Source organism: Choloepus didactylus, chromosome 7 (genome assembly GCF_015220235.1).
Source record: "Choloepus didactylus isolate mChoDid1 chromosome 7, mChoDid1.pri, whole genome shotgun sequence".
NCBI classification, from domain to species: Eukaryota; Metazoa; Chordata; class Mammalia; order Pilosa; family Megalonychidae; genus Choloepus; species Choloepus didactylus.
This window is the reverse complement of record NC_051313.1, coordinates 43,769,184-43,791,651: the sequence shown is the minus strand read 5'-3', so window position 1 is coordinate 43,791,651 and position 22,468 is coordinate 43,769,184. Positions and strand designations below refer to the sequence as shown.

General features: G+C 39.0%; 1 protein-coding gene and 1 pseudogene across 2 annotated transcripts in view; both read right to left on the bottom strand.

Moving 5' to 3' along the window:
- Nucleotides 1-13,058: 13,058 nt before the first annotated feature.
- Nucleotides 13,059-22,468, bottom strand: part of PDSS2 (decaprenyl diphosphate synthase subunit 2) — a 371,797-nt gene continuing 362,387 nt past the window's right edge. For both annotated transcript variants that reach the window (XM_037844006.1, XM_037844007.1), the window contains one exon: nt 13,059-13,307. In XM_037844006.1, coding sequence (XP_037699934.1) covers nt 13,149-13,307 — 159 coding nt within the window. In that variant the 3' untranslated portion in view covers nt 13,059-13,148. The remainder of the gene's footprint in view (nt 13,308-22,468) is intronic.
- On the bottom strand, nt 16,256-17,038 carry LOC119540036 (annotated as a pseudogene).

Genomic DNA, 22,468 nt, shown 5'->3' with positions numbered 1-22,468 from the left:
CCTGAGTGCGCTCTAACCATCTCTTTTCTCACCTTATATTGTCCTAGATATTAAAAGCAGTCTCTATACCTATTCCCAGAATCTATGTTCATTTGAGTTTGCAATCTGTTACTCCTTTATTGTTACTCTAGTTTCTTCTTGCTTGCCTCATCATTATAATAACATACTTCCTTTAACTGTATTTATTGCATGTCAACCTTTGTGACAGGTGCTTTCAGGCACCTAGCAGCCACTTTCCTAGGAAGCATGATTACTCCATTTCTACAAGAAAACAAAGAAACTGGAGGAATTTGCCTAACATCACATTCAGTGGAGCAGTTGGGAGTTAAATTCAGATCTGTTTAATCTATTTGATGTATCATATTGTCTTCAAAGAGAACCTGATCCCAAGAAGCCCACAGTATAGTGGAGAAGATACAAATATTCTCAATATATGATTTATCTTTGTATCCAAGACAGTGCTTTGCACATAGCAACCCTTAATAATTGTCAGTAGAAAGAAGGCAGGAAGGTATCCTGGTTTCTTACTTCTTTCACCACTGATGGTTTCCAAGTCAGGGCAGTCACAGTCTGGCAAGACAAAGAAACAGCAAAGAGGGTTGTTTGGGAAAACACAAATTTGGAGACAAAATAGAAGAGATTATGTCACACAGTGAGTTTCTTCATCTCAATAGCTACTGTAACAGGTTATCAAATCCCATCAAATGAAAATGTCTATAAGCTGGAGCTACTTTCATTTTGCAGTTTTTATATATTTTTCTAAATAATGCAATTAGAAACTTGCATTATTTTTTGTAGGAATACAAAAATATAATTTTAGATCTATTTTCTCCTTCATGTGACCAGTTTTATTAAATTCCAATATTGAATAGAGCAACTATATGTAATTATAAAAATTATTGCTGGAAATTTCCATATGAAATACATACCTCTTACTGGCTTTATTGACATTGTGAACTAGGTTATAAATAGTACAGCTTACATGCTGCAAACAGAAAGGACTTTTGGATGGGCACATGCTTTGGATGCAAGAAGTGTGCAAACAATGTTTGAGTTGGAAAGCTCTTCTCAGAACTAACCAAGGAGGAAAAGTGGTTTATTTCCTGATCATAGCCTTGCTTAAGAATCCAATCATATAGAAAGACCCAGGGTAAAGCTTTCTAAAAGCATATATTTCTGCTACTATTTGGGTAAACGAGTGATACATACAGCCTATAAACGTATTTTGGTAGTGTTTATGGGCACTTTTCAGAACATCTAGCCATTCTCTTTAGATTAAATAATTTCTTACCATAGATATGTGGAGAGGAAAAGGAAGTAACGGGACTAAGATATAAAATTGGGGAAGGCAGTTTATATTTAAACCACTAAGATAAAACTCACATGAGGTCATTTTGCTGAAATCATCTCTTAGAATTCAAAAATTTAAAAGCTATTTGAAAAACTTTATTGAGACAAAACAAAAAGGTGACATTCCTTTTGATTGTATGAACATAGATATTATAAATAATAGGGCAGTCTTCTTGCTGGTGTTTTATATTGCTAGAGGGCAAAACTTGAATAACTGTTACTATTCAGGATATTTTAATCATTACAAGGTCTAGATACAGGACTGGTGATGACTTTTGTAAACGACAGTTATAAAATTTGCAGATATTGTTATACTTTTATGGGATGCAATGGCTTGTTTTCCAAAGGATGCATTTTTGTTGTTGTTGTTATGGTTTGGGAAGCAACTATGACATAGAATTTTAATGCTGAACTACTCAACCAAATGACAGTAGAGGTGAGGGGGCTAGGGACAAATGTTTCTTCCTATATATTTGGTTTTAGGAGTCTATATTTGCCTGAGTGCCTTGATACCATGGTGATAGCTTAGCAACAGGTAAACGCAAATTAAGGTAATCTATCAAGCCAGGCTCTGATTGCAAATTGTTGGTAGGCAGGACACCGGCAAGGGAAATATAGATGTTTAATAGTTTAAGAAAAAAGGAGATTTGCTCTCTCTACTACCTACCCTTGTCTATATCTCTTCACCTCACATTTATCTTTGTAGAAAAACATGAAACTCTAAAAAATCCCAAACAAACCCAAGTGCTATAATTGACAAGGAAAAAACATTTAAACCGTTCATAAATATGAAAAACCCAAAACTAAACAGATTTCTTAAATAGGAACCAATGATCAAAATAGTACACTAAAAAAGTGTTTCACAAAGACATTTCAAAAGAATTTTTTTCATACTAATGGACATTCAATTTCTGTTTATGGCTATTAGGAGGACAAGGTTACATCAAATATAAATAACTTTGGACAGTCAGACTTGGATGACACCATGGATACTATCATTTTAAAAGTCATTATACCATATGATGCTTTTCCACTATCTGCATCATGATAATTTCTATGTAAAGCAGATAAAATAAAATAATCTGAAAGGAAGAACATAATATTTGGAAAGCTAGAAGAAAATAAAATCACCTTGATTTTCAAGGCTATTGTATTTATATTTCACACTCACCAAAAAATGGTAAAATATAATTAAAGCAAATAGTTGTTAGCTAGTTGAAGAGAGATGACAAATTGACTTGTGCAATGGCTCTGATCCATTAATAGGGGCTGCTGTATTGAGGGGGATGCTGAGGTTCTGTAGGAAAAAGTTCTGTGAATAACGGACAAATATCAACTAGGGCTGGGAAGGAAACTGGGGGGTAAAAGCCCTGTTGTGGGACGGGAAATATGGAAGGGAAGGAGGGTTTGCCTAAAGCACCTGAACACAAACTTTCAATTTATTTTAAGTCTTACATCTTATATTAAAGTGAATGTAAATCTCATTTTCAATTTCATAACATACATGCTTGGTACACAATAAAATTTTAAAAATATTATTTGCAGTTAAATTACCTAACTTTAATTTTGTGAAAAAACAAAAACAAAACAAAAAAACAAAACCAGATGCTCCTGGACCATGTGCTTGGTCATTCTGTGGCTTCCCACAGTACCTGGCAGGCTACTGAGTACCCTCCAGACCCCATTTAGTGAAGCCCACGCTTAGAAGATTGATAGAAATAAAAAATGTCTAGGTTTGTGCATGATGATGTGTGATTCAGAGAAGTTAAGTAACTTGCTTGTCAATGGCAGAGCTGGGATTTAAAAATTCTGAAGTCCAAGTTCTTAACAAAGACTCTGTCTAAAGTCCTCCAAAAATAAGCATCAGAATTCCCTGGGATTCAAGACTTGGTACTAAATTATTCCTCTGAGAAAAGATTTTGGGGGCCACAGAATACCAGGCAGTAGCTAGTAAAGTGGCAATTTCAGTGCTGTTATTAAAAAGGAAAAGCACAGCTCATGGGTCAGAAGATTACTATTGTCAAGATAGCAGTTCTCCCCAAGTTGATCTGTAGGGTCAGTGCACTCTCTATCAAAATCTTGCAGAAATTGACAAGCTGATCCTAAAAATTTTATGGAAAAACAAGGGACCCAGAGTAGCCTAAACAATTTTGAAAAAGAGGAACTACAAGTATAAATGGGGGAAATCTGATTTAGATTAGTGGATTGTATCAACATCAATATCCTGGTTGTGATACTGTCATGTAATTTTACAAGATATGGCCATTGGAGGAAAGTGGGGAAAGGGTACAAGAGATTTCTCTGTGTTGTTTCTTACAATTACTTGTGAATATGCACTTATTTCAAAATAAAAAAGTTTAACTGAAAACTTTATAAGTTTTAGAAAACGAAACTTCCCGATTTCAAAACTTGATATAAAGCTGTAATAATCAAGACAGTATGGTACTGTATAAGGATAGACAAAGAGATTAGTGAAACAGAATTTAAAGTCCAGACACAAATTCTTATATCTATAGTCACATTCAAAGGGGAAAGAATAGCCTTCAACAGATGCTTCTGGAACTATTGCATACCCACATGCAAAAACCAGGAATTTAGTTCAGGGGTTTTTGATGGGGGCTTTGCTGCCCCTAGGAGACATTTGGTAATGTCTGGAGACTTTTGGGGGTGGTGTTGGTGCTACTGGCATCTAGTGGGTAGAGTCTAGAGATGCTACTAAACATGCTACAATACACAAGACAGACACCCCTCCCCCCACCCCCAGCAAAGAATGATCCAGCCCAACATTGTATTGAGGATGAGAAACCCTGATTTAGGCCTCTTCCTCACAATATTCTTAAAAAGTAACTCAAAATGGATCATAGACCCAAATGTAAGAGCTACAACTATAAAACTTTTAGAAAATCACATTAGAAAAAATATTCCTGACCTTGGGCTTAGTAAAGACTTCTTAGATATGACCCCAAGAGCATGATCCATAAAAGAAAAAACTGAAATTGGACTTCATCAAAATTAAAAACTTTTGTACTTCAAAAGACATACCAATAAGAAAATGAAGGCAATGCATAGAATGGAAACAAATATTTGCACATCACACATCTGATAAAGGCCTTTTATCCTGACTATATAAAGAGCTCTTATAACTCAATAAGAAGACAAAGCACCCAGTTAAAAAATAGGTGAAAGATTTGAATAGGTCTTTCACCAGGGAAAACATACGAATGGCTATATGCACACAAGAAGATGCTCTACATCATTAGTCATTAGGGAAATGCAAATGAGAGCATCATGAGACGTCACCTCATTCCCACTGGAGGAGCTATAATAAAAAAGGCAGAGGATACCAATGGTTGACAGGGATGTGAAGAAACTGGAACCCTCGTATGTTGCTGGTGGAAATGTAAAGTAATACATGTATTTCAGAAAACAGTTTGGCAATTTCTAAAAAGTTAAACATAAATTTACATGACGTAGCAATTTTACTTCCAGAGTTCTACCCAAGAGAAATGAAAACATACATCCACGCAAAGACTTGTACGTGCATGTGAATGTTCACAGCAGCATTATTCATAATAGATAAAAAGTGGAAACAAACCAAGTGCCAATCATCTGGTAAATGAATAAATAAATGGTGATATATCCATACAATGGAATACTATTTAGCAATAAAAAGGTATGAAATAATGATAAATGCTACAATATGAATAAACCTCAAATACATTATGCTAAGTGATAGAAACCAGACACACAAGATAAGATATTCTATAATTCAAATTATATAAAATGTCTAGAAAAGGCAAATCTATAGAGACAGACAGCAGATTAGTGGTTTCCTAGGATTCAAGTGGGGAGGAGGGAGCGACTGCAAATGGAAACGAGAGGTCTTTTTGTTCTAAAACTGAATTGTGGTGGAATTTGCACAACTCTGTAAAATATATAAAAATCAACGAATTGAACACTTAAAACAGATGAATTTTATGGTATGTAAACTATAGTTCAATAATGCTTTTTAAAAAAGAATGCAATTAAATCTAATCTTTAAAAAAAGGAAGGAAAGAAAGGCATGGTATAGAATCACATAAATAGGCAGTAAACACTATACATTGGTCATCATCTACACAAGTGAGTTTAAGCTCCTGTGCAATTCAGGATGATGTTGTTTCCTAGTTCATCTGAAGGCTGAAAAAACAAACTTAAAAAAAAAAGACCTAACCAGAACAGGACAAGACAATAAGAACAAATACAATAGACTCATGCTGTACTATGAAGTATTTGAGTCAGATGGAGATTATTTTGTTGGTTTGTTTCCCTTTGAACACTCTCTAAGAGTTTCCTTCTCCCAGGTCTTTGTAGAAGCAAGCTGGCTTCTCACCTTTTACACAATTGTTTCCTGTGATCTTGGCCTACAGCAGAAGCTATGCCAATGAACGAAACCCCTTTCCCACCCCAGGAGACTATGAACTTGGCAGGAAGAAGTCCTCATATTGAAGTGTGGCTGGCTGAGAACTTACAGGGAAGCAAGAGGAAAATATGCAGAGAGGTGGTTCCATCTTGGGCATCATCTTGCAGGAATGGGGAACCCTTGAAGCTGTACCAACCGAGAAGATTAACAATATGAGCTGAAGAAAGAATTTTACAGGAATTTGTTCCACAGTTTTAACCTGGGACTGAGGAGAACCTGCAGGGGCGCTAGTGTCCCAAGGCCAAGACGTTGTAAGCAGCAAGTTGGGAGGCTGACGTATAAAGTATTTACCAGTTACAGCAGAGAAAGTAATGGAAATTCAGATGCCTCATTTAGAATTTAAGCTACTCATTAATAAGGAAAGCTGTAGCACCAGGGAAAAATATATATCACGTGTTACATGAAAACAGCAGGACCCAAAGTTGAATTTATACTATAATTACAACCATGCAAAAAAAAAAAAAAAAAAAAAAATACACATGGGAGAAAAGGCTGGAAGAAACACGAGTGATATGGTAATAATGATTACGTTAGGGTGGGGAGAGTGTGAATGACTTTTTATTTTCCAAAATTACAGTCAAGTGTTTATTTACTTGAATGTATTTAAAAGTGAATTTCAAGCTACTCTAGCAGTCAAGGTAGTGGAGAGCTCACACTGGTTTGCTCTCAATACTCTAGTGATGCAGGCATCGGGCCTTGGAAGGGCGCAGATCAAGTTGAAAGAAAATGGATGTAGATTTTTCTGTGAAGACGGAGTCAGCATCTCCAAAAAGTAAGAAAAAGAATAAAAGCCTGAGAAATTTTCTGTATTCTACGGAAGAGAAGGAAACTTACACTGAAGCAGAATATTCCCACACCAGTAGAGGCTTAAAACTTCAAGGTCCAAGGGCAGGTCGGGGGGAGGGGGCGGAGGGAAGGGTGAATCCCACTATCAGCTCCGGCCTCTCCCCACTCTCTGTGGGTGAAACCTCTTGTTAGGTCCTCTTTAGAAGTCCCTTGTGAAGGACAAATCAGTATTGAGTGTGCAGACGGCGGCATTTTCTTTGGGATGCCAAAGTTTTTCTGCAACCAAGGAAGCTATGATGGAAGTAGCTTCGGGGTTCTAGAACATCAGTTGTTTTTTGGCTCTGAGGGGACACAGGGCTTTCTCTATACAATTTTGTCACCCTCGTCTCCTAAATGGGAAGGCAAGACACCTTCTGAAGGAATAAACCAGTTAATATGAGAAGGGTTCAGAACTGAAGGTAGGCAAAGAGAAAAAGGTAAATGATGATCTTGTTAGATTGCTTTGTTTTTTTTTTCTTTGTCTCTCTATGCTTTGTTTTAAATGTAATTTTATTGAGATATATTCAGATACCATACAATCCATCCAAAGTATATATAAATCAATGGCTAACAGTATCATGCTTTGTGTTTTTAAAAGAAAGTGTAAACAATTTTATTAATAATAAAAGATTATTAACAATAATGTAAACTATTAATAATAGTGCAGCAGGTCCTCAATGTCAAACTTTTTAAAAAGGTGACAGATTGTGTCCCTCCTCACAGTTATTCAATTATATGAAATGGATGACAAAAAAAAAAAAGTCAACAAGCGTCCATCACTGATCTTTTGTGTCTTCTTTAGACCAAGTGGCTGTTACTACAGGGTCTGAAGGTAGATGCTGGAGCTGCTTTCTCTTGGTAAGAAAGGCGATCATAACAATAGGATTTCAAAGCATGGTGACAAATGAAGAGGCAGGAAAGGACCTTCCTGTAACTACAACTCCAGGAAGAAGCTTGAAAAGGATTTTCCAAAAAACTCAGTGATGGACTTGCTGAGGAACTAGAGGTGAAAATGGGAGTGGCACCACTTACTATTACCCCTAGTGATACACTAGAAAATTTTCTACTTTCTGTCCTTGCAATCTTAAGCTCTTAGGTGGGGAAAAGGTATCCTTTAGCTCCAATTTTGTTGATTAAGCACCATTCCCCCCATCTTTCCGTACCTCCCCCCACCCAAAGAGACCTTGTCAAGTTTTGAAAGAAGATCATCACGATTATTCAGATTACTTTCCTGTCTCCTGGTTTCAGTGTACTGCATATGCTGGGCCTGAACAAATGTCTAGATTTTGCACTAAATTTGTAGGTGTCACTCATATCGCCAGCCACAGAAATAACACTGACATAGACCTAATCAAGTCTCAGACCCTGGAGGGTAGATGGGGTAAACAATGTCAATGATTCAGTAATCATTTATTTTTAGGTGTGATGGATAAGCCACATTATAAGCAAGAAAACAGGAAGAGAATTTAGTGTTATCAAGAAAAATTTACAACAAAGTTAATAATCCTTAATCCTTACCTTCTTTCAAAGAAACCAATCATGAATGGTAGTAATAGCTCACTACATGACTAATTACCATTGCGTTTATACCAGAAGACAGATTTTCTAAGTTGGAGAATTTAGAAGAAGTGGTCCTAGTGGGGCAGGAAACCTGAAATGCTGCAGAGAACGGGAGGGTGCTGAGCGGGAGGGATGAGGCTTGCAAATTTCACAGCCACTGCTGAGTCCCAAATCTGCCAGCAGCAGAGACCCATTCTCAGTTCCTGATATGGCACCATTCTCTGTAGTGATCAGCCTGCTACCTGGTGGCAGGTGGATTACATTGGACCACTTCCATCATGGAAGGGACAGTGTTTTGTTCTAACTGGAATCGACACATACTCTGGCTATGGGTTTGCCTTCCCTGCATGCAATGCTTCTGGCAAACTACAATCTGTGGACTTACAGAATGCTTTATCCAGTGTCATGGTATTCTCCCCAACATTGCTTCTGATTAAGGAACTCAATTCACTGCAAATGAAGTGTGGGATGGGCATGTGCTCATGGAATTCACTGGTCTTACCATGTTCCCCATTATCCTGAGGCAGCTGGATTGATAGAACAGTGGAAAGGCCTTTTGAAAACTCAATTCCAGCACAGACTAGATGGCAACAGCTTGCAGGGCTGGAGCAATGTTCTCCAGGAGGATATGTATGCTCTGAATCAGTGTCCACTCGATGGTGCTGTTTCTCCCATAGCCAGGATTCACAGGTCCAGGAATCAAGGGGTGAAAATGGGAGTGGCACCACTCACTATTACCCCTAGTGATACACTAGAAAATTTTTTACTTTCTGTCCTTGCAACCTTAAGCTCTGCTGGTCTACAGGTCTTAGTTCCAAAGAGGAGACATATAACGATTCCACTGAACTCCTGGAAGTTAAGACTACCACCTGGTCACTTTGGGCTCCTCATGCCTCTGAATCAACAGGCAAAGAAGGGAATTACTGTACTGGCTGGAGTGATTGATCCTGCTTATCAAGGGGAAATAGGACTGCTACTACATAATGTAAATAAAAAAGAGTTCGCATGGAATACAGGCGATCCCCTTGGGTGTCTCTTAGTATTGCCACGCCCTGTGATTAAAGTCAATGGAAAACTGCAATGACCCAATGCAGGCAGGACTACTAATGGCCCAAAAACTTCAAGAATGAAGGTTTGGGTCACCCCACCAGGCAAAGAACTATGGCCAGCTGAGTTGCTTGCTGAGGCTAAAAGGGACTATGGAATGGGTAGTGGAAGAAGGTAGTTATAAATACGAGCTATGACCACGTGACACATTACAGAAATGAGGACTGTAATGGTTAAGAATATTTCTTCCTTGTTTTGTTATGTTTGTGTGTGTGTGTGTGTGTGTGTATAAGCAAGTATCTTTGTTTTCTTCCCCTTATCATATGACATAGGAGATCAAGTTAAGAGAATATTACCCAAGGACTTGCATCTTATTCTGGGGAAAGTACGTTTCTGGTTGTATGTAGGACTATTGAGTATTGTTAGGTGAAAATATGAATGCTATTGTTTTATTTAGAAATTAAGTTTGGTTTAAGGAGATATGCATGTGTGCCAAGTTGACAAGGGGAGGACTGTGATGGTTAAATTCATGTGTCAACTTGGCCAGGTAATGGTGTCCAGTTTGTTTCGTCAAGCAAGCACTGGCCTGATTGCTACTATTAAGATATTTTGTGGATTTTATCATCTGTAAGGTATTTGCATCTATGGCTGATTACATCTACAATCATCTGAGAAAGACTGCCTTCCAACAAATCAGTTGAAGGCCTTAAAAGAAGTGAACATTTCAGCAGTCAGAAGAGAGAATTTCCATCTCTACTTCAGCCAGCTCTTCTGGGGAATTCATCTATTACCTTCATCGGAGTTCCCAGCTTGCAGCCTGCCCTACAGAATTTGGACATGCCCATCCCCACAGTTCAGGAGACAATTCTTATAAAAATCTCATAATATTTACAGTAATATTTAATATTACACTCCTGTCATTTCTGTTTCCCTAGAGAACCCTGGCTTATACAGGGTGTCAGAAGAGGAGTCCAGTTAGAGAGCTGATACATTTGTTCCACAAGTATTCTCTGAGTGCCTAAAGATTTGCTGGGCTACAAGGTGGGGCTTGGTAGTGACTTACTGATTGCAAGGATTAAGGAGTTAGTAGATGGAGAGCAGGTTGATCAAGCTGGAAGGAAAAAAAATGAAGGTGAGGGAGGAAATTTTATTTTAGTTACTTGGAGAACTGAACACATTCATAGCCACTGGAAGAAACACCTAAGATTCAGAAATAGGGACACAGGAAACAGGCTCAAGATCTTTGGCTGAAAAGACCTTTGAGTAGGGAAAGGGGTGAGAGGGCACTGCTATCAGTTGTAAGTCCCTGGTCTTCTCTGCCAGTTTCTGCACCTGCAAATGGGGGATATTCCTAATTCCAAAGACTGTTTGTGGGAATTAAAACAAGATAGTGTAGTTAATGCCCTCATAGAGGGCCTGGTACACTGGGACCCCTCACAATTGCAGCCTCTGTTATATTTAAAACCACTGACAGTGAGAAGAGTTCGGATGGGATCAGGGGCCTGAAGGAGTGAAGTTTGGCTGAAGAGCCCTTCTAGGGCCTCAAAGCCAGGCAGTGGTCTGAGAGGTGTGAATAAAGAAGGGCTCCCCACTCTAAACTTCTGCTTTGAGATTGTCTGAAATTATAAAACTTAATTTGAGCTAATATTATGCATAACTGAGAAGGGACTTGGGGAAAGGCTATCAGTGTTTTATACTTTAGAGTGAATTAGCCAACATGGTAGGTTTTAGGGAAGATTCCCAGGATGCTGAGGACATGAGAACTCAGCTAAGTACGAGCCAAGGAGAGAGGCGGGCACCCCTGAGGGCCGGGGCAGAGCTCTGATGCAGGCTGTCATGGTCACCGACAGTGAGGGCAGGCTAAAGCATCCAGGGAGCCAGGACAGCAAGGTACAGGAGAAGGAATGAAGGACACAAAGGCTGGGAAGACAGTGACAAAAGGCAGGTCAGGAAGAACCCAAAGAAAGTAGAAAGGCAGGTGCTGAAATAGAAGAGTCCAGGATTAGAGAGTTGGGAATATTTTAGGTCACCTCCGAGGCAGTTTAGCAAGAAGTCTGCCATTAAGTTTTCTGCATTTTTTCAGAGTCTCTCTTTGGGTTTCGCCTTCCCTTCCCCGTGATTCTAGCAGAGCATTTTTCTGTAGTTAGACAGTCAGAAATGCCATACTTTTTGAAAATAAGACAAAGCTGGAAGGGACTTCATATATTACCTCATATAACCTCATTTTACAAATGAGGAAACTGAGGCTCAGTGAGAAGTGACTTGTTCAAGGTCACATAGCAAACCAGCTGCTAAACCAGAAACATCCTGCTTTGTGCCCTGTAGTATCCAGGCATATGCTTTATAAAACCTATAGCACACTGAGGTTCCCGGTCATATAAAGAAGACAAAGTATTACCCTTTCTTTGTGGAAATTAATGATTAAAACCTATTCTGATTTAAAGCTTCTTAACCATAGTTACTAATTAAGCCAGTATCTGTGAGAAAAGATGTTCAAACAGAAGAGTGTTCTCTTAAGCTAAATTTATAGACCTTCAAACTGTAGTAGCATAAACTGTACAGTTACAATACCTAAAGTACACTTAACAATATTTCATAATACAGTACTTTAACCTCCGCAGCTTTACATTTTCTCTTCATTGCATGCCACATGCTGGTACCTGATAAACGGTTTTGTAACTTTTGGGCAGAAGAATTTAAGTAAAATAAACTTCACTTAGTGTTTGAGTGAACAGGGTAATAAAATCTGTTTGCTGTGTTCGCTGTCTCCAGAAAGGGCTGTAATTACACCACATACGGAAGAAAGGTAGCTGAGCCTCAGTCTAGATCATGTAAACTCAGCCTTCTTGTCAATGGGATTCTCATATTGCACGCATGCAAACTGCAAAAATCATCTCCTATGAACCACACAGAGACAGTGTCCGATTGCAAGGCTGTGAGATTGCTTATATTCTCTCTGTAATTGGATGTCTGTGGTTCAAGACTAAAATCTGACATTCTGAGGTTAAAAGAAAAAATCTCACCAACAAACTCCCCAGTACAACAGTTGTATGACTGATATTTATGAAAATTAAAAGTATTCTCCATACAAAGTATTACAAACAAATGCATTTATTTCACTTGAAAATGCTCCTTGTTCAGTTAAAAAAAAGAAAAGTTTGGCTCTTTGAAATGGTGTTTGAAAAAAATCTGGTCTTCAAGAAAGAGAAACAGGCAATTCCTAATACAACCAATTTTAAACATTTGGTAACATTTTAATCTCCTACTTATAATATTTGGCATTTTTTCAGCAATTTCTCAGGAAAAAAAAATCTTTCAAAGCCCAGGAAGCACAAAATAGAGTCATATGTGTCTATAAACAGTACAGAGACAGAATTGCAAGAAGGCAAATAAAGCACGTTTTTCCTTACTTAATTTAACTACCCTTCATTATAATAAATTGGTCACTGATTTTTGAATTGACAGTCCTCCCTGGCTGGTTTGATGGTGTTTCTCCTGACACCTGCAGCTTCCACTGCTCTGTCCTCACGAGCAGGAAAACCACAGGCCACCGCCCTGGCGCCATCCCTGGCTCGGTCCAATCAATAAGGACTTATTTCCCGTCCATTTGCTGAGGTCACAAGAGTGAATCTCATTAATTATTTCTGCTGCTGCAGCCTCAAGTGTGCTTCTGGCGTGACAAGTGAAAACTGCTTGACCTTTTTTTCTTCTAATTTTGTTTGTAGCAATTCCAAAAAAAAGGCAGCATTCATTTAGCAATGTGGTTAAAGGAAGAAATGAATGTCTATATGTTTGAAAGTCATTAACCACTTTAGAAATTTTATCATGAAAGCTCTCCAGATCACCTCATTCCCTAGTTTTTTTTTTTCCGGCAAACGAACAATAGTGTCTTTTTAATTTGGAGTCACGAAAATCTGGTCACAGCAAACACAATGTTTTCTAAAGCAGATCTGGCCTCCGAGGGAGGAAAGCTCTCCAGGGCCTCCAGTGCTTTGTTTCCATGGTAACGACACAGGTCAATAGCTGAAGTCACACCTTTGCCAGCTTTGATTGTGTCTCGCAACTGTTAAGAAACAAATGTACAATAAAAGTCGGTTATACAGTAGGTAAATGTACAATAAAAGTCAGGTGTACAGTAAGCCCCACAATTAAACTGGGGAGGGGAGGTGGGAAGACAAAGAGGGGCAGGCGCAGGATAGACTCACTGTTTCTGCTGTTACCGTGAGGTAAAGCGGACATCATTCCCCAAAGACCTGGAGACGCTGGTGTTCCCTAAGGCTGCTCGGTGTCTGTGCTCCAGAGTAGCACAATAGGCTCCAATCAGTCTAATTACACCTCCTCCCTGCTGCCCACCCCCGGATATCTCAAAATGTGCCCCGCTGGGGGACGGCGGTAAGGAAGGCAGAGGGCATTTACAACCCTAGCATTTTGAATTCAGCAGCCTGCTCTTTTTAATTTGAGGATGGTTTCACTAACATCCTAGTTAATCACTTGCTACATTTTTTGTTGCTGTTGTTACACCATATGTTGACCCAATAGTCCATATGAAAATTTAAGAAAGACACAGTATAAGATCTGAATGTAGCATTTTAAAAACTAAAAGGCTTTATTTGACTGGGAAGAAAGAACTAAAATGCCCTTTGTAAAGAATAAAATCAACTCTCGCCAGCAAATGGAGTTGACTCCTCATCCCTCTCGTTAGCATCAGGGGAAGACCAGTAAAATGGTTACATTTTAGAGCTGAAAAGACTTGCAATGATTTGGTCTGCCTGTTTTCCCTCTCCCCAATTCTGTCTTCTCAGTGAATGCCTCAAATGTCTGCCTAATTTCCTAAGTCAGAAAGCTGGGAGACGCCCTCTGTCCCCTCGCCAAGGGAGACACCATGGCAGTCCCAGTCTTATTCACTCACACTGAACTTTCTGGCCCCCGGTGGTTGGGTGGGACCATGTGACAAGTTCTAATTCATGACTTGTGACTGATACCTGTCACTCCTGGGTTGCAGCACTAAACTGCCCAAGTGAGACCCTCTGGAGTTTTGGAGAAGTTCCTCAGCCTGACACGAGCACTACAGTGCCTCTATGACTTGAGATGGACATGTAGTGTGGGCAACAAAGAAATATTTGTTGCTTTAAGCCACGGAGATTGTGGGGTTGTCTGTGGCCATTTTGACTGATTGAGTCACCAAGTTCTAGCAATTCTATCTCCTTTATTGCTCTCATATTTATCCTCTATTCTTCATTCCCATTGCCACTATATAGTTCAGACTATCATCATCCCTTACCTAGATTATTTTTTGCAATCATCTCCTAGAGAGTCTTTCTACCATCAGCTCTGTCCCCCTAGAGTCTATCCACCATGATGCCAGGAGATGTTTAGAAAATACAAATATGATTTTGCTTAAAACTCTTCACTGCCTTCCAATAGCCTTAAGAAAAAAATTCAGGCTCCTTCAAGATGCATAGAAGTCCCTTCTGGATTTACTTCTAGCCCAGCCTTGTTTATCTGACTTCTCCCCTTTCATCATATATTTAGGGGGAACTGCTTGCAGTTCTCAGAGGTGGCTGTGCTGGTTTGAAACTGTTATGTACCCAGGAAAGGCCATGTTCTTTTAATCCAGTCTTGTGGATGTGGATTTATTGTGGGTGGAACCTTTTGATTAGGTTGTTTCCATGGAGATGTGACCCACCCAACTGTGGGTGAGACCTTTTGATCACATTATTTCCATGGAGGTGTGATCCCATTCAGGGTGGGTCTTAATTAGATCACTGGAGTCCTTAAGAGAGCTGAGAGCCCACACAGACCCAGATGCTTGGAGACACTGGGAGATGCAGGCAGAAGGACATTTGGAGATGCTAAGCTAAGAGATAAAGCCCAGAGTTTGCCCCAGGGAAGCTAAGAGAGGACTCTCAGATGCTTAGAGAGGAACGTATCAGGAGAACCAAGCAGAGAGCTGAGAAAAGCTAACTGAAGCTAAATGTCCACAGACATTTTGGAGAAAGCCATTTTGAAACCAGAACCCAAGAGCAAAGGAACAGCAGACACCAGCCATGTGCTTTCCCAGCTGACAGAGGTGTTCCGGATGCCTTCGGCCTTTCTTCAGTGAAGGTATCCTCTTGTTGATGCCTTAGTTGGACACTTTCATGGCCTCAGAACGGTAAATTTGTAACCCAATAAATCCCCTTTATAAAAGTCAATCCATTCCCGGTATTTTGCATAATGGCAGATATAGCAAACCAGAACAGTGGTTTACCATATCCCCTGAGGCTTTCCCACTCCCACCCCAATTATACCCTGGTAGAATGCACTCAGCAAGAGTGTGCCCCTCTTCCTCTGGGCTCCCGTAGTACCCTGTGCATAGCATATTTACAGCACAGCATTATTATACAGTGTTGCATTTTAATTCTCCATTCACTTCTCTATCTCTTCATTAGACTTTAAACCACTGAATAATATATGAGACATGAACAAATAAAAGAAATAACTTAGTTTATTCCTCTAATTACTAGGATGAGAGAACAGTGGTTCAAAGAAGTTCAACAACTCACCCAAGATCATAGATGCATAATGGCAAAGATGAGATCAGAAATCAGGGTTTCTTTCATTTTTTAAAAAAAACTTATTGTGGTATATGTGTGTGTGTGTGTGTGTGTATAATTGAAATATAACATTTCCATTTTAACTACTTTCAAGTTCATCATCAATTACCAAAACTTTTCCATCACCCCAAAGAGAAACTCTGTACCAATTAAGCATTAACTCCCCTCCCTGGTAACCTGCGCTCTTCTTTCGGTCTGTAAGAATTTGCATATTCTAGTTATTTCACATAAGTGAAATCATACAATATTTGTCCTTTTATGTCTAGCTTATTTCACTCAACTTGATGTTTTCAATGTTCATCCATTTTGTAGCATGCTTCAGAACTTTATTGCTTTTTTTTTTTTAAAGTTTAAGTACATGGGAGATTCATATCTTAGTTCTTGTGTGATATATATGTATACAGTTGAATATAAATTAAAGGCCTGCTTGCAAACCAAAGCCAGGTTTTTTTAGATGTTTCAGTCAAAGAGTAAGACTGCCAGCTGGTTCACAAGAGAAGTGCCCATTTCTTGGCCCCAGTTTTGGAATTTTGCCAGCCTTGGGCTCATTGATGATTTCAATATCCTTTGGAATCAGATTTTCATAGTAGTTGTCATTTACTTGAAACATCAGTGCATTTACACAGGTCCCCAAACATTCCACCTCTAAAAGAGTGAACAGATTGTCAGGTGTAGTCTCCCCAATTTTTATTCCAAGCTCTTTTGGAGTGGCTCCAGTAGGCTGTCAGAATCTCAAAGCATGCAAGGTGTAGTAGTGTAGATATGAATGTGATACTTTCCAATTGGTTTTCAATTATACATTGTATAAAAAGTTGCTACTTCATATACTCTCATTGGGGGCACCTACAAAACTTGAGTAACCTTGTTCATAGAAGAGACGGACAACCAACCATTTTGTCTTTGGGCTAAATGTAGGACTGGAAGCAAAGCCACTGCTTTATGCCTGTCTGGACAGTGTGTGTGTGTGTGTGTGTGTGTGTGTGTGTGTGTTTAAACAACTGCCTATATCCTCTTATAGTCTTCTGGTGTGAAATCAAATGGAGTATCTCTGTGCACAAATAAGGCTCCCCCAGTTTCATTGTGCACAGCTGTCTTATGTAAATTCCTTGCATGTCTTCCCCAAGAAGACTGGGCGGTGAGGCTAGCCGCCCCGGCCCAGAGTGCTGCCAAGAGGAACATTGTGGGTCAAACTGTCACTTCATTGCTTTTTATGGCTGAGTAATATTCCTTTGTATGCATATTCTGCAGTTTATCTATTCATTTGTTAATGGACACTTGGGTTGCTTCCACCTTTTGGCTTTTGTGAATTATGTTTCTATGAACATTGGTGCATAGATATGTTTGAATCCTTGCTTTCAGTTCTTTGGGGTAATATGACAATTCTGTATTTAACTTTCTGAGGAACTCCCAAACTGTTTTTCACAATGGCTGCACCATTTTATATTCCCACCAACAATGCTCAAGGGTTCCTGTATCTCTGTATTTTTACCAACACTTGTTATTTTCCTTTTTTAAAAATAATACCCATCCTAGTTGGTGTGAAGTGGTGAAGCCAGGTTTTCTAATGCCCAGTCCAGCGGACTTAAGACTATTCGCCGCCAAACTCTCAGCACCCCCAGGTATTGCTACATTGCAGGCCAGCCTTGGGGACCATCTCAGCTAGGGTTCCCTAAGTCTCCTGCTAATCACTGAATGTATAAAGGCAATAAATAGTGCTGGGTATCAGAGGCAACCCGATTCAAACTCCTATTCTAGCTTCCTATTCTAGGGAGGCCATTTAAACTGTTCTGAGTTCTAAATGGGGATAATATAAAGCCCTTGTAGGATTTTGAGGAACTAAATGAGGCAGCAAATGTGCTTGACAGTGTCTAAATACTATAAATGCTTGGAATGACTTAGTTCTCCCCACTCCTCATGCCCCTTAGCCAGAATGCCATCACACCCACCAAGATAAAACCTATTTTGATGTGACACACAACTTCAAAGGCAGCTCAACCTGGATCAGACCACTCTTAAGATTAAACAAAACAAAACAAAACATTACTTCCCCTATTTTAATTATCTCTAATTCTCCCAAATCTAAGTCGGACAGGTCAACATTCTTCTCTAATTCTAGACTTTTAGGTAGATATCTGCAGGGCACATGGATATCTGTATGACTGGATTAGATATTCACTACAGGTATTAAACTGAGCACCTATTATATGTAAAGAGTAGAATGATTCTCCTCTCCTTTATGAGTCAGAGCTAATTAAGGCATACTGGTGAAAAGTAGCAAAACCAAAGTACAAACGTAGGGGCTAATGTAGGACATTCAGAAGCATAAGAGGTCAACATTAATTGGAAGAAATTCAAGGAGGCCTGACAGGGTAAGTGGGATTTGAAGCACGTTCTTGAGAATGTGGATTAACAGACATGGGGATTGTGGTAGCCAAGGAACTGTAGGAGAGTGAACAGCTTGAGAAAAGGCAACACAGGAGACCAAAGAGTGCGGGTGTCCAGCAAATGAAAACAGACTGAGTGACCAGGAAGGTTCTGAAAACTAGACTAAGAAACCTGAACCTTCTTTTTTTCAACTTTAAATTATAAAATAGTTCGAAGTACAGAAGAAGTTGAAAGACTAGCACAGCAGTGGGCAAACTATGGTCCCGGACCAATCTGGCCCACCTGTTTTGTAAATAAAATTTTGTTGGAACATAAACATGGCCATTCATTTAAGTATCATCTATGGTTGCTTTTGTGCCATAATGACTCTTTGGGAGGTTCTGGGAGATCCCCTATTTGTAGCATTTACAGAGTTCTGTGGTGTAAATACTCTCACCATGGCCAATTTCAAGCTTCCAACAGTTGTGGGATCTCAAAATTCTTAAATATTTAACAATAAGCTCTGAGCTGGTAGGACTTCACTTCCGCATACCTCTAGCTACAAGATGCTTTAACCTTGTTTTGGCATGCATCTCCTAAGAGAAGAACATTCTGCTATATAATCGTGATACCATCATCACAGCTAGGGAAGTTAACAATGATTCTCTAGTATTATCTAATATCTAGACCATGTACAGACTCCTCAACTGGCCCCCAAATGTCTTTTTTGGCTACTTTTTTAAAACAATGATCAATCCTGGTTCCACATTGCATTTGTTTGTATGACACTTTAATCTTTTTTTTTCCTCCATGACATTACCATTTGTATTGTAGTAAGCTGTATTGTATTAAGTTCAGCATTCTGCATTTCTGATGTTTCATTTAGCTTGTCCTTCTTAAACTATATTCAGACAGGCTCAGCTGAATATCTGATGGTAACATATGAACATTTAACCCTATGGTGAAGGGTAATTCAGATTAGGGCAAACAGCACTCAGGAGGACATCAACAAAGGTCATTCAAATCCTAAAAGAGTTCATTTCTCTCACCTAATACCTATTTAACTTCCAGTAAATACTCAAATCTGCTCTCCAGGGAACTGGGCTCACAGGGCTTTGCCTACCAAGGGACCTGACAGCTTCCATGTGGAAAATACTCATTTCATGAGTCACCAGTACTTTACTCCATCATGGACAGGATTAGCCCTCACAAACATCTGTGGACACTCCCACTAGCTAAACATAAACTATCAGCGCAAAGAAAATCCTTTAGAGGTAACTAATAAAGCATAAATGAAAATCATTTTTACGACAAATTAGAATAGGTAATGAGTCTATCTTGAAAAGAAAAATCTTATCCTTTGTAAACAAATGTGATAAAAAAGACATCTTAAATTGGGTTTCTCAACCCTGACTTATCTGGAGAGCTTTAAAATGCAGATGCACAGGCCCCACTCCAAGAGATGGAGTCAGTAAAGCCTCAAAACTACACCTTAGATCATTCCAGTGATTAGCTAAATTTGGGAAGTACCTCACTCATGAGGGTATGTATTTTGAGTTTCTGTATTTTAAAATAGTTGTGTTGGGTTTACGCTGTTCGAACCACACTTTCAACTGGTTGTTTTTGCAATTATCAAATTCAATTAAAACAACTATATATTGGGCACCTGTATGGCCTGGGCACTCTAATGAAGGCTGGAGATACAGAGGGAAGAACAGTTGGTGCTTCCCAGGACAAACTGTTGGGGTCAGACATAGAGCTGTAGAACCAGACAGGGTTGAATGGAATGCTGAGGGATTGGACCCATGACTTTGGTTCCAATAGCTATGGAGAAAAGAGCACAATTAAAAAAAAAAAAAAAGTTTTGTCAATTCTGCTCTCACCTACATTTTTACTGGATAAAGCCCACATTGATGCATGGGCAGAACTTTCTACATTAAGATGTGGCTCAAAGTGCTTCCATGCCCACTCTGGTCCCTGTGGCTTGAAAAATCACTTTAGTTGTAGGATAAACAGCATCAAAAATACAAAAAGGTGAGTTAACAGTTTGTGTTTTATTTCCTTGATATTGCACTTTAAGGCGCTAATATAATTAATTATCTCTAATATAATTACAATCTCTAATTAATTCAACTGAATAACTGTGTAAGAGTAGCATCACCTAAAATAAATTAAGTCCAAATCCCCTGCTATAGGATCCAATTAAAAATATTAACAAAGAGAGAAGAGGATGCAAAGTACTTAAAGTTAAGTACATCATTATTTAACATTTATTAAACACCTTTTGAATGATAAGTTTGCTCTTGAGAGACCCTTTTGAGAATCATTGCATGTCTCTGAAAACTAGTTCAAAGTTTTTAAAATATTAAGAGAATCAAGGGTTTGATGCTGTTAAGAACTCTCCTATAAAGCTAGGCTCTAAAACTATTACATTAAAAATACAATTATATTGAGTTTAGCCACTTCTTGGAAATAAAAGAGGAGGAAGGGGTGTGAGTTAGCATTCAACGACAAAGAAGCTCCTGATTGAGATGAGGCTGGCATGGGGTCTAAGTAGCTATAGGAGAAGAAGATATAGCAGCTACTTCTGTCCAGTGAAACCAGAGAAAGACTTTAAGGCCTAGAAGAAGCCAGTGAACTTGAAGATAAGAAAATTAGAATCATCCAGTCTGAGGAGCAGAAAGAGGAAAGAGTGAAAAAAAGTAAATAGAATCTGAGAAACCTGTGGGATACTGTGCCGGTTTGCTAATGCTGCTGCTATGCAAAATACCAGAAATGGATTGGCTTTTATAAAGGGGGTTTATTTAGTTACAAAGTCACAATCCTAAGGCCATAAAAGTGTCCAAACTAAAGCATCAACAATAGGATACCTTCATTGAAGAACGGCTGATTGCGTTCAGAATACCTCTGTCAGCTGGGAAGGCACGTGGCTGCTGTCTGCTGGTCCCAGGTTGTGTTTCAGATCCTGTCTCAGCTCTTGTGCATCCTTAGCTTATCTCCAAACATCCTTCTCTCTGCAATGCCAAGCATCTCTAAGCATCTCTAAGCATCAGTAAGCATCTTTTGGGACATTTTGGTCCTCTCTTAGCTTCTCTGGAGCAAACTCTGGGCTAGCATCCCATCAGCAAGCATCTGGGCCTTGGCTTAGCATATCCTGGGGCTTGTTCATCTCTCTGCTTTCTGTGTGAGCTCCCTTTAAAGGAATCCAGTAACCTAATCAAGACCTTCCCTGAATGGGTGGGGTCAAATCTCCATGGAAACATTCAATCAATAGGTCATACCCTAATAAAAAAGATTAGTAAATCTGCCCCCACAAGATTGCATTAAAGAATATGGCTTTCTCTGGGGGACATAATATATACAAACCAGCATAGATACCGTCAAGTGTACCAATATACATTGCAGAAGTCCTAGAAGAAAAAAGAGAGAAAAGGGCAGGGAGACTATTCAAAGAAATAATGACTGAAAACTTCCCAAATTTAGCAAAAGATATAAATACATACATCCAAGATGCTCAATGAACTTCAAACAGGATAAAGCCAAATAGGCCCACACTGCAGCATGTTATAATCAAACTGTTGAATGCTGAAGATAGAACACTGAAAGCTGCAAGAGAGAAGCCTTGTGTCACGTACAAGGGAGCCTCAATAAGATTAAGTGTTGATTTCTCATCAGAAACCATGGAGGTAAGAAGGCAGTGAGTGGGATGACATATTTAATGTGCTATAAGCAAAAAACTGCCAAGCAAAAATTCTTTGTCTGGCAAAACTGTCTTTCAAAAATGCAGAGGGATTGTCATTCCCAAATAAACAAAAGCTGAGAAACTTTGCCACCATTAGGTTGGTACTGCAAGAAACGGTAAAGGGAGTTCTTCAGGTTGAAAGTAAAGGTCACCAGATCACTGACTGAAGTCACCTGAAGAAATAAAGATCTCTGATAATGACATGGGTAAATAAAAATACCAGTACTATTGTATTTTAAATTGTAACTCCACTTTTCACTTCCTACAGGAGCTAAAAGGCAAATACATGAAACATAATGATAAATCAGTGGTTTTGGACTCATAATATAAAAATATGTAATTTGTGGCTATAACTACATAAACATGGGGGATGGAGGGATATAGGAGCACAGTTCATTTATGCTATTGAAGTTAAGTTGGTATCAAAGCAAACAAGATTGTTATAGATTTAGGATGTTAAATTTAAGCTTATTGCAACTACAAAGAAGATATCAGAGAATATGGCAACTCAGACAGAAAGTA